The sequence below is a fragment of the Budorcas taxicolor genome, chromosome 5 (assembly GCF_023091745.1).
Source record: "Budorcas taxicolor isolate Tak-1 chromosome 5, Takin1.1, whole genome shotgun sequence".
Lineage (NCBI taxonomy): Eukaryota > Metazoa > Chordata > Mammalia > Artiodactyla > Bovidae > Budorcas > Budorcas taxicolor.
Window position 1 is genome coordinate 32,734,727 of NC_068914.1, and position 15,654 is coordinate 32,750,380.

The window sequence follows — 15,654 nt, forward strand, 5'->3', positions numbered from 1 at the left end:
TAAGAACTTTTTTTCTCCCTCAGGGTCATGAAAAAACTCTCCTAAAAAAAGCTTTCCAACTTCTATCTCTAAAGGCTTTCTATGCCTTTTTAATTTAGGCCTCGAATCCACCTTTATTTTAGTGTGTGGTGAAGTAGAAGTCTTTTTCCCATATACATGTTTAAGTGCCACTGATTCAGAAGAATATAATTTTTTCACTGTCCTAGTGTGCCACTTCTGGCAGATATCAACTGTTTGTGTGTGTAAATGTCTTTTTTATTAGTCTGAATGTTTCCTTGATATCTGTCTTGGCAAGATGTTTCAAGCTCATCTTATACATTGCCTGCCGAAGTCTAGAATCAGCTATTTCTTCAAGATGCCTTGGTTTCCTTTATTAAGACAGGAATCCTCCTTGCTACCGGCTTGATCACTGTTTTTAGTTCTTTCCCATGGGAAGAAATAGAAATTACATGTATGGTAAAATACTCTGAGTGTATATTGATACATCCAATTCAAACAGAAACTATATAGCTTTTACTTAATTTCTTCTGTTACATCTGTATCTCCTTTCCTCTACACTGACAATTCTGATTCTCAAGGACACCAGAAATAATTAAATTTGAATATCTAATTAGTCACTTGTTTTATCTCAACTTATGCACACACAGGTTCAGAATAATAACATCCCTAATACCACACAAGACATAGGATATACAAATAAATGGAAAGATATTCCATCCTTATGGATTGGAAGAATTAATATTGTTAAAATGTCCATACTATTTAAAGAAATCTATATGAATCAATACAATTCCTATCAAAATTCCAATGCATTTTTTCACAGAAAAAGGGACAATAATCCTCAAATTTGTGTGGAAACACAGAAGACTCTGAACACCCTAAGCAATTCTGAGAAAGGGAAACAAAGCTGTCAGCATCACATCCCTACTTTCAGATTCTATTACAAAGCTGTAGTAATCAAAGCAGTATGGCATTGTCATAAAAACAGATGCACAGATCAATGCAATGGAATAGAGAGCCCAGAAATAAACCCACATGTATATGGTCAATTTACAGTAAATATGGCAAGAATATACAATGGGGGAAATGACAGTCTCTGCAATCAATGCTGCTGGGAAAACTGGACAGCTACACATAACACAATCAAACTGGACCACTATCTTACATCATACACAAAAATAGATTCAAATTGTTTAAAGTCTTGACTAAAAGACCTGAAATTATAAACCAGCTGGTAAAGGACCAGCTCTTTAACATGTCTTGGCAATGAATTTTTAGATCTGACTCCAAAAGCAAAACAAACTAAAGCAAACATTGACAAGTTGGGATTTCATCAAACTAAAAAGCTTCTGCACAGCAAAGGAGACCAAAGGAAACAGCCATAGGGGAAGGGGGAAAGATAAACATTTCTTTTAAAAAGAGAAAAATAAAACCTTCTTCAAAGTATTACAAAAAGTTAATAAACAGAAACCTCAAAGGGAGTTGGGAAACCAGAAGAGGGTGCTCTCAAGCTCTGTGAAGCCAGCAGAGTCCAGCAGGAAGAACTCCTCTCCTGGAGAGGACTTGGCCTCTGAGAAGCCATGGGCTCTGTTTACTGCAGCCCACCCAACTTTCTTTGCCCCTCAGGAAAAGTTTTCCCCTTCCCTCGTGTCAGAGGGCTTGCATGAAGCTTGCCAAGGTTGCAGATCCCAAATAAATCCATCTTTGCTGTAGAAATAACTGGTAGTCTATTTGTGTTAGATCCGCAGCATATATCTAGAAATATTTTTCTTCATATGCAGTCTGAAAATTAGGATTGTGTGTGCATAGATAGTTAATACATGCTCCTAAATACAGGGTATCGCTTTGAGTTACAACAGCAGCAATGTTCATGATGAAAGTTCTAGTGCATGTAAAAGAGAGAAGTCAATGCAAATAACAGTATGTTTCAGAATATTCCCTTCAGTGTAAATACTCCATCCTTTTATACAATAAAAAGCTGTCGCTGTATTATAGACCTTGCATTAAAAAGAAAACCAACCACATTCTTTGTTTATTTATAGTTTTATTTCCTTATTTCACTATTAAACTTAGGGGATAATATCACCATAAAGTTGCAGGCATCATTTTATAGTACAGACAATTGACTTGTTTTTAGGAGAAGGAATAAAAATGGCATATGACATATCTAAAAAGACTACTGAGGAAGTGCTGGACACTAAGAAATAAAAACAGGTAAAATTCAGTGCCTTTGATAAAGATGGGGACACTAGTTTTAGATGCAACTATGATACATGCCTTTTGCTTACAAAGCAAATATATAGCCATCTCTTTGGACAGTGGTTTCTACATCCTCGTGAATTATAAGGATGTGAGCATCACGGAACACTTCATAGACATTTTCCAGAAAGCTTTCTGCCAAAAAATATCAATGTGCTAATTCACTGCCTTGGAAGCCTATTTTAAATATTCTTCAAACCTGCACCAAACTTAAAGACAGTTCCCATGTGTTTGAAAAGAGGTGGGGCATTCCTGAAAATGTCACCTTCCCATAGCCCTAACCACAAGCCCCAAAGAAGTTTCTCTGGAGTGTTGTATGTAGGAGGCTGAAAATACCCATGTGTTATATAAGGAATGAATAGTAGATATGAAGAGAGGGCTTTTGTTCAATGCTTGCAGAACAGAATAGATTCTGTCCTAACTTTCATGCCAAGCAAAACTACATGCAAGGATGTTTTAAGCCAAACTACAGAACTTCACCTGTACAAACAGAAGACCTATTTATAGACTCTCCAGCTCTCCCAATATTTCACTTACTAGGACTAAGTAGAGTTGACTAATCTGGTAAAAAGTTTCTGAATACTAGGGATCAAGAGTGGATTTTCTTTCTTCCCTGTCCTCTTAATTATATTTATATTTATTTTATATTTATTACTTCAAATCTATTAAAATGTTTCTCCTTGTTGCTTAGTAATATTTTATTAGAAAATCATCATCTGAATGAACCATTTTTCATTTAATTCACTTTCCCAGCCCAGTGACCTCTGGCTGCAGTTGAAACATGGGGCATGATGTGCACGTAATTCTGATAACTATTTGCTGTATTAATCATAAAGAGTTTATTAAACATTCAACAACATTTATTGAATGTCTACTGTCTGACATATACTGTGCTAGCCACAGGATGAATAAGACCCGCTTCCTATCATCAAGGAAATCACAGAATCTAGGATAAAAATAGTTTGGGATTTGGAATGTAAATTACAGAATTAATAAGTATTTTGGATTTCAAGAAAGAACAAAATAAACCTTTATAATCTGGGGATAATATTTTAGGATAGGGTTATTTGGGTAAGTGAAGTGTTATTAATGCTTCTCTGCAATTGAGGGTATGGCCTGCTTTTCCCTTTACTTTTGATGCAGAATTTCTGATGCAGCTCAGATGAGAGCCACTTTGGATTTGGGTGATTATTTGGGGGTATTCCAAGCCAGGATAAGAGTGGTAGACTCTATTAAGTCTCCTGATTCTATCAGGGCAACTACAGTCTTAAAAGTCTACTAAAGTGTTTGGGGGCCCACTTCCATATGTCCAAGTGCACTGTCCATCTCTGTGTGATGCAGTGAATGTAACGTGTGTCCAATTAACAACAAGACTAACATTTGCCTACTTTGAAATGCAGTGGCAAAATATTATGCATTTACAAACTTATGTTGAATATAGTTATTTTATGAACTTGTTTTTCTTTATCCATTTTTATAATCTTAACATGAGCCTCCTTTCTCAGACAGAAAAAGGAAATGTAATTCCCGATTCTAAAGAGCTCTCAGCTACCATCCTGAAACCAATCTCTTGGGTGTGGAATACAAGGCATGAATCCTGGTAGAGACTGAATTCCTACAATATAGAGTCATGAAAACACAAGGAAAGTCAGCCTAACCTAGGACTGTAAAGGGAAACAGAAAATACTCTTTTAGAGGAGGTGGTATTAATACAAGTAGAGATGTCAGATTGAAGAAATGATCACTGTTTTGGGTGTTGTGTTCTACAGTTTCAGTCCATTTCGAGAAATGCCACCAATAAAACAAAACCAACACCAGCTACCCAGCAACTCTGCTTTTAAGGTTGTCAGGCCTTAGGTGATCATCCTGGACTGAGGTATTTGCAATAAAATTCTAGATTTATCCACAAATTGTGAGAGTTCCTTAGAGTTCGCTGTATTGAAATATAAGGAAATAACTCTGATGGATATATAAAATCAGAATGCTTCAAGTGTTCATCAGACAAAGAATTTACATTCATCATGGTAGTTATTTACCTAATGCCCTGCCTCAATTTGACCTGTTTGCTACAAGAAGGCAAATTAAGATGCTTTTATGTTGCTAATGAGTAGGAGCAGATGGAGATGACCCAGTGAGTTCAAGGGTAAGTGACAAGCATGGCAGAGGACACGTAATTACTTGTTGACAAAACTGGGCCAAGAGTTCAGGGTTCCTCATGCTAAGTTCAGAGCTTCTTTGAGGACCTTCACTTGTCCTCTGAAGCTGCTGTGATGAACTGTCCAGTTTATCAACTATATGTCCCCATCTGGGAATCTTCTCTACTCGGATAAGTCTTGGGGCACCCAGAATGATCCCCAGGCTCTGCCTCTGTCTCACATTGTCTCCATCAGACTTCTCCCCTGTGCCTGAGCCTTGGTGTCCTTTCCCTTCCTAAGATAGATCTGAGGCAGCTAACTGCATCAGAGCTGTGCACCCACCTTCTCACAAGTGATGCGCAAAGGGCTCTCACCCCATCCCAGATCAATGAACTTGCCTATCTGTACACAGAGGGGGTTGACAGAGAAAGCTGCCATGCCTTCTAGATCTTTAGCTCCTGCAACTTCTAAAGCTTATGCTTTCTTATCTTTTTTTTTTTTCCTACCAGAATCTAGAACTATTATATGTGAAAGAGTGAATAGAAATGGAACTTATTTGGAGACTCAAGGCTAGATTTGAAGTCAAAGATGATTCAGGATAATACAGAGAACTAGAGAAAGGCCACAGGTAGGTGATGGATAAAAGAGAGCAGTGAAAGTGAAAAGTGAAAGTGTTAGTCATTCAGTTGTGTCTGACTCTGTGACCCCATAAACTGTAGCCTACCAGACTCCTCTGTCCATGGAATTCTCCAGACAAGAATACTGGAGTGGGTGGCTATTCCCTTCTCCAGGAGATCTGCCTGATCCAGGGATTGAACACAGTTCTCCTGCATTGCAGGCAGATTCTCTACCATCTGAGCCACCAGGGAAAAGGGCAGAATTAGGGGGAATACAGGATCATAGAGCTCACTTCTCTTATCCAACTGGTAGACCCTGGAGAATACAGAATGGAAGAACATGTGTGTGTATGTTGGGGTGGGGGTAGATTCCTCACATGTAGTTTATTTAGGTTTTATTCTTTTACTCTCTCAATTTTACATAATCATGAAAACTCTGCAAACCTCATTCTTATGGAATGAAGCAATTTGATTCCCATTTTGGGGATGATCCTATGTAAATGCTGAATACCTTTGCTGGTGACAAGTCCTTTGAGAAATGCATGGTCTAGTTTTAAACATTTCACTACATCTTTGATTATACTTCTAAATTCTTTGTGTTCAAAATAATTTTTCTTATTTACCTTTTCTGATCATGATCTAAGAGTTGGACATACATTTCCGTAAACAGAGTCAGTGGGACATACATTTCTATAAACAGAGTCAGTCAGTATTTAAAAGCAGTTTTCAACCACAGGAGATTTAAAAATAATTCTATAATTAAACCAGTAACACAAAAAGAGAGCTGATGTCTTTCATTTCTTCCATTATCAGCATCATAAAGGGACAAGATTCAGGAAACAATCATGTTTAAGTAGACCTGTTACTAAACTTCACATTTCCACTAAAGCTTAGGGTTTCTCCGTGTGTTAATTTTAATTATATCTTTTTAAAATACAGGTAACAGCCTTTCAAGAGGGAGGCAAGATAGGAGTTTCAAAGAGAATGGGAATTACTGATGTACAGGGAGACTTGAATCAGCATTCACAAATTTATTAGTGCCAGGCCAACGTGAGTAATAAAATAAAGATGCACTTGCTCACTAGACATTTCACAGGTTGATAACATAACATTCTGCAGTCTGCTGCACACATTAGAAAATAGTCTCTGTGTTTTCTTACTCTTTGGTCAAATGTGGGCCAAAAAAAAACCACTCTTTCAATTATGCAGATTTGCTTTTTTCCCCTTGTCATGCGATTTCAAAGACACTGGTGGAGGGTTGCTTTGATCAGTTCCCATCAGGTTCAACTAGAACAGTATTAGACCGTTACAGTAAAGTTGCAGTTGATTTTTTACTGCCTAGACAGAGTTAGGTACCTCCTGACACCAACAGGATGACTTTTTCCTCTTCTTAGCAACAAGAAAGCACAATATACCCTACTCATTGCTCAAGTGGACCTTAACAATCACTTTCAAGGGACATACCATTACTGAAGACTGAAGAGTAATATTTATCAACATTAAATAGACACTTGGTGAAATATGCATAAATATGTCTTCTTATAAACATAACATGAAATTAAATAGTTCAGGAACACAGACACCACTGAGTACAGTTCCACTGTTGTCAAAATCTGCTGTAAACACCAGCTCACACTGAACACAGAAGCAGCTTCTAACCTGGCTCCGGGTTCACGACAGAGAGACCCTGTACAGACAGAAGATTTCTCCTCAGCCCCCCGCCTCCCACCCCTCCCACTCCCCACGCAGCCCCCACAAAGGGAGAAAAGGAACCTCAACAACTATAGCAGCAACACAGACGACAGCCAGAGCAGCGCCCCTCCCCTCCCCCAAACAGAACAGTTAGCATTTGGGTCAACTCAGAAGAGAACACAAAAACCACTTTTTAGAAGTGTGCTAAAGAAATCAGTTTGCAGCAATACTTTTCAGAGTGTAATACTTTCTCCCGAGGATTTGGGACTTGCCAACCCCCACCTATTCTGGGTGAAGGTCACACAATGAACACCAGAAAGCATTGGTCACAGCAAAGTGACTAGAGGTTTAAGCCCTTTCGCATTTAAAGATGCTGAGTAGCAAAAAATCAAATCCTGTGTTCCTCTCTCGCCCTCACAAGGTCTCTTCTGCTTTGCCCCAGATAATGTTGTGCATGAAATTCAAATGTGACACTGTTATTAAGTTTTAAGCAGGTAAGATAGCAAAGGTTTTGGTTGGAAACATTCAGATTTGGACCATTAAATTCAAACCCACTGATGTGACTCATTCGTTGGGCACAGAGGGGGTCCCCATTTGATTTAGCTTTGTTGAGGGTGTCAACAAAGGCGACAACTTACTCAGAATCTGGTCAGACCATGGTGCTGATCTGACTCACTAGGCTGACTGTCCTACACAGATCAGCCCAGAGAGCCTGGCTGCTGTCTGCTGCCTGTTCTCCAGGAAAACAGCCCTGGTTTCCAAAACACTACTGGGTTTATTTCACTTTGACGTGTTAGGATCCTAGAGAAACTTTAATCACCAAACTACTGAAAGCATCTATTGCCGGAGTAATTTGCCAGTTCATTAATTCCCATTATATTATATACATTATGTGTGTGTGTGTGGAATTCACACACATACACACACACACACACACACACACACATATATATACATATATACTTATATATCTTTTATTTGTACGAAACTTGAACTGCACAAAACAGTACTTTGCAAGAATGAAGTCCACAAAGAGAGTTTCATGACACACCGATGAGAAGACAGGGAGCTCTACTGGGACAAGGAGGTGCTGTTTTGCAACGTATGAAAGAATTTCAGAACCATGGGTTCACTAGCCTGATGTGTTCCACGTGGGATCCGATGGACACTTTGGGGATCCTTGGAGAGCATGTGACAACTGGGCCATTTAGTTATGCTCACAGGGATTCCAGAGCTAATGGGAATTAAAAGACCCAGGCAGACCAATCTGGGTGTGTAGTTGCTACGAAAAAAATTATTTCCTTCTCTTTAAGAAAAACCAAAGTCTATTTCAGAATAAATTCCTTCATATTCAGTAATAAGCTTACTTATTTTTGGCTGAACAGGTATTTGACTTTTGATATTAAAATGGGTTTATTTCATGGACCGGGAAACAGGCAGCTTCTTTCACGTCTGGGTGATAAAAACATGTTTATCAGTGCCAGAGATGACCCCCACCCTCGCCTTACTCCCTCCTAAGGTTTGTGGGTTGATGTGTGCGTCTGGTGACGGCTATTGAACGCACCCCATTCTACAAGGCCTGCTCAGGCACCCGCTTGTGGAAAATGACCGACTGTCTCTGCTGGTACTGCTGCTTGCGTCTCTTCCTCTTGTCACACTGACACAACAGCAGCATCTTGAAAGTGTTTCTGAATGTTTTGTTGCACAGCGCATAGCACACGGGGTTCACGGTGCTGTTGATGTAGCACAGCCAGTAGCCCAGATTCCAATAGGTTTTGGGGATGCAGCTGTCACAAAAGGTGTTCACCAGAACCATGATATTGTAGGGGGTCCAGGTGATGATGAAGGCAAGCAGGATGGCACTGAGGGTCTGGGCCGCTTTCTTCTCCTTGATGAGGGACATCCGTTTCCGCTTAGTGATCTGGCTTCTGGTCTTCAGAGCAAACCTCTTGGCCAGTGTAGCTTCCTTGAAGGACAGAGGTAGAGTGGCCGTGGTCTTCCCCACTGAGGAGCTGACATCAGAGGCCTTGGCTGTGTCCACGGCAGACTCTAACTGGATGGGAAGCTTGGAGAAGCTTTTCTGAAAGCTGCCTCCATCATCCATGCTCTGCTGGGCCTGAAGTTTGCTGGGTTTCCTCTCCAAGCCCACCGTCCCCAGCTCCTCCTCCGGCACCTGCAGGTTGTCTGATGAAGGTAGTTTGGTGGAGTTGAGGATGGTGCTGTGGCCTGGGAGCTTGAGCACGATGGAGTAGATGGCTCTGGTCTCTGAGCCAATGTCCTCCTCGTCGGAGGAGGCGGAGTTCTCCAGGGAGGCGGCAGCATCGTTGTTATTCCAGCTGTCACTGCTGCTGTGGTCTTGGTCCATCTGCTCAGCACTTGGCTTCCAGCTCTTGGTCGTGAACCAGAAGTGGCAGCGTCCATACTTCCTCCTGGCTGAGCGTTTCATGCTCTGCTGCTGGAGCTCATAGCTGCTGCAGCTTCGAGAACTGCCCGTGGGGTGGACAAAGTTCTCCACCTCGGCCTCTGTTCCAGAGGCTTGTAGCCCAGCAAGTTCTTTGGTACGTTTTTCAGTTTCCTTATAGATCCTCCAGTATAAAATAGTCATGATGGTGACAGGCATATAAAAGGCAGCGATGGCCGTACCGAAGGTGATGGTGGGCTCACTGAGGAACTGGATGAAACACTCCCCCGGAGGCACAGTTCTCTTCCCAACAAAGTATTGCCAGAACAAGATGGCGGGAGCCCAAAGGATGAAGGAGATGACCCAAGCCAAACCTATCATCACACCAGCTCGCTTTGTTGTTCGTTTGGCTCGGTACGTGAGTGGCCTTGTGATGGAAAAGTATCTGTCAAAGCTGATGACCAGAAGGTTCATGACGGAGGCATTGCTAGCCACGTAGTCAATGGATAGCCAGAGGTCACAGGCCAGGTTCCCTAACGCCCATCGGTTCATGATGATGTAGGTAGTAAACAGATTCATCGAAATGACCCCAATAATAAGGTCTGCACAGGCCAGACTTAAGAGGAAGTAGTTGTTGACTGTCTTCAGCTGCTTGTTGACCTTGAATGCCACTATCACCAGGATGTTGCCAATGATGGTCACTAAGGCCAGGATGCCCGTTAAGAATGCAATGAAGACCACCTGCCAGATGGTGTGACCTCCGAGAGGGTCACTGGTGGTGCCATTTGGAGAGGAGAGATTCCCAGCTGCCCGAGAAATGTTGTAGCTGCCAAAGTGAGTAACCGTTCCTGGGGGCAGCCCTGTATCCGAAGGGCCATGAATCCAGGAAGAGCTGATGTTCAGAAACAAGGGTGAGGTTGTATTGTTATTGTGCAAGGTCATGGTGACTCTCTGACATAGTCTGGGGAGAAAAGAGAAAAGATGGAGTCAGGACCATTACTGCCCTCACTGGATTTGTTTTCTGCATTGCATCCTCTAAAAGACAGGGAAGACATATCATTGGATGATGTGTGTGCCCCCAAGGACTGTAGCCCGCCAGGCTCCTCTGTCCATGGGATTCTCCAGGCAAGCATACTGGAGTGGGTTGCCATTTCCTTCTCCAGGGGATCTTCTGGACCCAGGGATGAAACCTGGGTCTCCTGCACTGCAGGCTGAGTCTATATTCTGAGCCACCAGGGGCGCCCTATTAACATGAACCTGAGACAACCTGCACATCAGGTTCATTCTCTCATTTTAAAGATCATGAGCTGTCAACTTTATTTTGATAAAAACAAATAAATTAAATCAAGGTGAGGAGCACAGGGCAGGCACAGATTGATTTGTTCGAGGTAGCACAATTAGCTGGTGGCACGCACTGAGCTTTGTGTTTTTTCTCCACATTTTCCACATTTCTACAGACCACAAATACTTCCACATGATGGCGCTATCAAACAAAACTTCCTTCCTTCTCATATTTTGAAAAGTAGGGGAAATATGGTAGATGCAATTATGATATCCAGCACCGCTTTATTCTCATGCTGCATGAGAAGTTGATTTTTTTTTTACTCATTTGCATTTTATCCACATGGGCATTTACCTATTCCAGGCTTTAGACATAAGCAACTCTAAGGCAGTTCCAGCCATGTAAGCCTCAGTGGAATAAGCAACAACAGCAAGGGAGGAAGTAAGCATATAGCCACGTCACTTTATATTTTCTCTTTGACACACAGTTAAAAAAAGGAATGTACTGGTTCTTTGTAATGGTTGGGAACAGTATACTAGGCAGCTATCTTTTGCTTGATAATATGCAGAACCCTGACGAGACTGTTCTGAACCTAACAGTCTGAACCAAACCAGTTCTGAGTATTTCTAGTATTTAGATACGTTATCTCTAGTTATGAAAAAGCATTTAGTACCATATGCAATAAACAGTTGCAAAACTAAAATTAATTCTTTGAAAAAAAATTTTTTTTAATTTGGCAGCACTGGGTCTTAGTTTCAGCACATGTGATCTTTTTCAGCTGTAGCTTGCAGAATCTTTTTTAAAGTTGTGACTTGTGGGATCTAGTTCCCTGATCAGGGATCCAACCTGGAGCTCTTGCATTGCAAGCAGAGTCTTAACCACTGGACCACGCGGGAAGTCCCAGTTCTTTTTTATTTTTTAATTTTATATTATAGTTGATTTACAATGTTGTGTTACTTTCAGGTGTATAGCAAAGTGATTCAGTTATGCATACACATATATTCATTCTTTTTCAGATTCTTTTCACATAGAGGTTATTATAGAATATGAGTAGAGTTCCCTGTTTGATATACAATAGATCCTTGTTGATTGTTTATTTTATATATAGTACTACATATATTGGAGAAGGCAATGGCAACCCACTCCAGTACTCTTGCCTGGAAAATCCCATGGATGGAGGAGCCTGTAGGCTGCCATTCATGGGATCATGAAGAGTCGGACATGACTGAGCAGCTTCACTTTCACTTTTCACTTTTATGCTTTGGAGAAGGAAATGGCAACCCACTCCAGTGTTCTTGCCTGGAGAATCCCAGGGACGGGGGAGCCTGGTGGGCTGCCGTCTATGGGGTCGCACAGAGTCGGACACGACTGAAGCGACTTTGCAGCAGCAGCAGCAGCCATACATATATGTTAATCTCAAACTCCTAATTTATCCCTGCCCCACCCACATTTCCACTTTGGAAACCATAATTTTTTTTCAAAATCTGTAAGTCTGTTTCTGTTTTGTAAATACATTCATTTGTATCACTTTTTTTTTTTTTGCAATTGGTTCTGTCAATCACTTGTTACCAAAATAAATAAATGAATGACCAAGAATGGTTATAATGAATACATCTCTAGTAAGACCCTCTGTACTGTCAGGAAAAGCCTTAGGTTGAGACCCGTTTCATCCTCTTAGAACCCTCAGGCTTGTACTTTCACATCACAGCTGACTCTGGGATTCTTATACCACCAATCTTTGGGGACTTTATTCAGTGAATCATTCCTCAATGAGTGTCATACCAAAAATTCAACATTTGAGAATCACAACAAAAATCTATTGAGACCACGTTCTACTGTGTTGCGGCTCTTGGTTAAAAGTGTTCAACTGTAAACGTTTACAGTGTAAATATGTTGACGCATGCAAACGGTAAGAGTCCAAATTAAGCCTTTAGATGCTGCAGGCAGGGGCAGCTCTCAGAGGAGTTCATGGCACGCCTTATGGAAACAGCTTAAGGAGTAGCAGGAAGATTCTGGAGTCCCAAACGCATAGATTCAAAGCTTAGTTCCAAAACTTCCTGAGGGTGAGATCTTGGGTATTATTTAACCTCTTTGAGTCCCAGTTTCCTCCCTGAGAAATGAGAATGAAACATTTTGTGTAATGGAATAAATTAAACCTAGAATCCAATGGTAACTGGTCAAGAGAGTTTCTTTTTCATCAAAGTTGACTTAAAACTCTACATTCAGAAAACTAAGATCATGGCATGTGGTCCCATTACTTCATGGCAAATAGATGGGGAAACAGTGGAAACAGTGACAGACTTTATTTTTTTGGGCTCCAAAATCACTGCAGATGGTGACTGCAGCCATGAAATTAAAAGATGCTTGCTCTGTTATGACCAACCTAGACAGCTTATTTAAAAGCAGGGACATTACTTTGCCAATAAAGGTCTGTCTAGTCAAAGCTATGGTTTTTCCAGTAGTGATGTATGGATGTGAGAGTTGGACTATAAAGAAAGCTGAATGCCAAAAAATTGATGCTTTTGGACTGTGGTGTTGGAGAAGACTCTTGAGAGTCCCTTGGACTGCAAGGAGATCCAACCAGTCCATCCTAAAGGAAATCAGTCTCGAATATTCATTGGAAGAACCGATGTTGAAGCTGAAACTCCAATACTTGGGCCAGCTAGTGCAAAGAACTGACTCATTTGAAAAGACACTGATGCTTGGAAAGGTTAAAGGCAGGAGGAGAAGGGGACGACAGAGGATGAGAGGGTTGGAAGGCATTACTGACTCAATGGACATGAGTTTGAGTAAACTCTGAGAGCTGGTGATGGGCAGGGAGGCCTGGAGTGCTGCAGTCCATGGGGTCAAAGAGTTGAACACAACTGAGCGACTGAACTGAACTGAACTGAAAGTACTTAGACCAGAGCTTGCTTATAGTACATGCTGCATTGAATTTACTTTGCTTTGGTGGTCAAAGAGCTCAACTTAACGCAATAATAAATGATAGAAGGAAATATTTATTAGACACTTCCTACATGGTACACATTTTGCAAATTGTCATATGCAGTATCTTATTTAATTTTAAAAATAACATCATTTTTAACAGGAACTTGAGACCCAGATGGTTAAGCAATTTGTCTAAGAAGCTAACGAGTAAAGGTAAAGGGACAGAGATTCATCCCCAGGTAATCTGAGCCTATTTTCTCTTTGTTTAATTGTGGTGTTCCTCTGCCTCACCATCAGGTCATCCACATAACTGTGTTGGGCTTAGGTACTCAGTCGTGTCTGACTCTTTGTGACCCCATGGACTGTAGCCCCCCAGGCTCCTAACTTGTCCCTCCTAACTGGGTGCAATTCATTATATATCTCTTTAAAGTCTAATTGAAGACTATTTAAAGTGACTATATGTGGTATATATGTATCGTGTGTACGCATATATGACTGGACATATGCAAGCACACACACCTTTACATTCATAAATACAATTAGATGCATTCATTTCAGCACCGTTTGCAATAGTAGAATTTATTTTCGGGGGCTCCAAAATCACTGCAGATTGTCAATTTCCAATGACAGGTAATTGCTGCATTTTGGTTTTTTTTTTCCTTCATTTCCTTTTACTTTTCTGAGTTTTATTAGGTGCTGTCAGCTCATCTATATCTCTAGCTCCCTCTCAAAGGGATATCCATATTTAGGAAGGGCTACATGCTGTTTGGGGTACTCAACAGCATTTATGATTTCTTCCAAGGTATATAGGGATTCCCTGGTAGCTCAGCTGGTAAAGAAATCTGCCTGCAATGCGGGAGACCTGGGTTCGATCCCTGGGTTGGGAAGATTCCCTGGAGAAGGGAACAGATACCCACTCCAATATTCTGGCTTGGAGAACTCCATGGACTGTACAGTCCATGGGGTCACAAAGAGTCAGACACGACTGAGCGACTTCTGCTTTCACTTTCCAAGGTGCATATATGGAAAGTCAATATGCTCTCCCTTCTCCATGCAGATCCCAATTTGGCATAGTTCTAAAGGTGTTTGCCTTGGGACCTCCTCCACCCCACCTACAGCTACATATATGAGATCAGCCTTGTCTTTAGTGAGACACCTTTGCTCAATGACCTGCCTCAGAAATTAATGACCACTCTTCTATTAGGGGGTTGAGGATGCTTCTCCAAAGTCCTCCACTACACTTGTTCAGATAAGGATTGTTTTTATTCTGTCACTCTTACTCACCATTTCTCTTTTTCAGACACCATACCCTTGCTAATTTTTTATATACAGACAACCCTCAGATATTTGACTTTATAATGGTATAAAAGTGATATGCATTCCAGCAGAAATCATACTTTGAATTTTGATGTCTTCTCCAGGTAAGTGATATGAGTTATGGGATTTTCTCATGATACTAGGCAGTGGTGGAGAGCCACAGGTCTGTCAGCCGCACGATCAAGAGCATAAACAACTGACATACTAACAACCATTCTGTACCCAGACAACCATTCTGGTTTTCACTTGCAGTACAGTATTCAGTAAGTAATATGAACCATTCAACTTCATTATAAAATAAGCTTTGTATGAGATGTTTTTGTCCAACTATAGGCTCATGTGAGTGAGTGTCCTAAGTAGGTTGAAAGTGAAGTGAAAGCGCAATCGCTCAGTCGTGTCCGACTCTTTGCGACCCCGTAGACTGTAGCCCGCCAGGCTCCATGGAATTCTCCAGGCAAGAATACTGGAGTGGGTTGCCATTTTCTTCTCCAGGGGAATCTTCCTGACCCAGGGATCGGACCCAGGGATCGAACCCGGGTCTCCCGCATTGTGGGCAGATGCTTTAACCTCTGAGCCACCAAAGAACCCCCTAAGTAGGTTAGGCTAAGCTATGTGTTAGGTAGGTTAGGTGTATTACACGCATTTTCAACTTAACAACATTTTCAGCTTACAATGGGTTCATCAGAAGTATCCTTATCGTAAGTTGAGGAAGATCTGTGCTCTCTGAACAGCTTTTATATTCCCACCACCTTTCACTCCACAGCTTCCTGGACACAGCAGCTAAGCCCCCTCATCAGGGCTTCCCTGGCGGTTCAGTGGTTAAGAAGCCGCCTGCCAATGCAGGAGATATGGCTTCGATCCCTGGTCTGGGAAGATCCCACACGCCACAGAGCAGCTAAGCCTGTGCGCCACGATTACTGAGCCTGTTCTCTAGAGCCTGGGAGCTGGAACTACTGAGTCCACATGCTACATCTACTGAAGCCCTCACGCCACAGCGAGAAACCGCTGCAGTGAGAAGCCTGT

The 15,654-nt window shown here is 41.5% G+C and overlaps 1 protein-coding gene across 1 annotated transcript in view; it reads right to left on the bottom strand.

Moving 5' to 3' along the window:
* Positions 1-7,860: 7,860 nt before the first annotated feature.
* Positions 7,861-15,654, bottom strand: part of CHRM3 (cholinergic receptor muscarinic 3) — a 256,281-nt gene continuing 248,487 nt past the window's right edge. Inside the window, exon 2 of the mRNA XM_052640671.1 lies at positions 7,861-10,065. Coding sequence (XP_052496631.1) covers positions 8,274-10,065 — 1,792 coding nt within the window. The 3' untranslated portion in view covers positions 7,861-8,273. The remainder of the gene's footprint in view (positions 10,066-15,654) is intronic.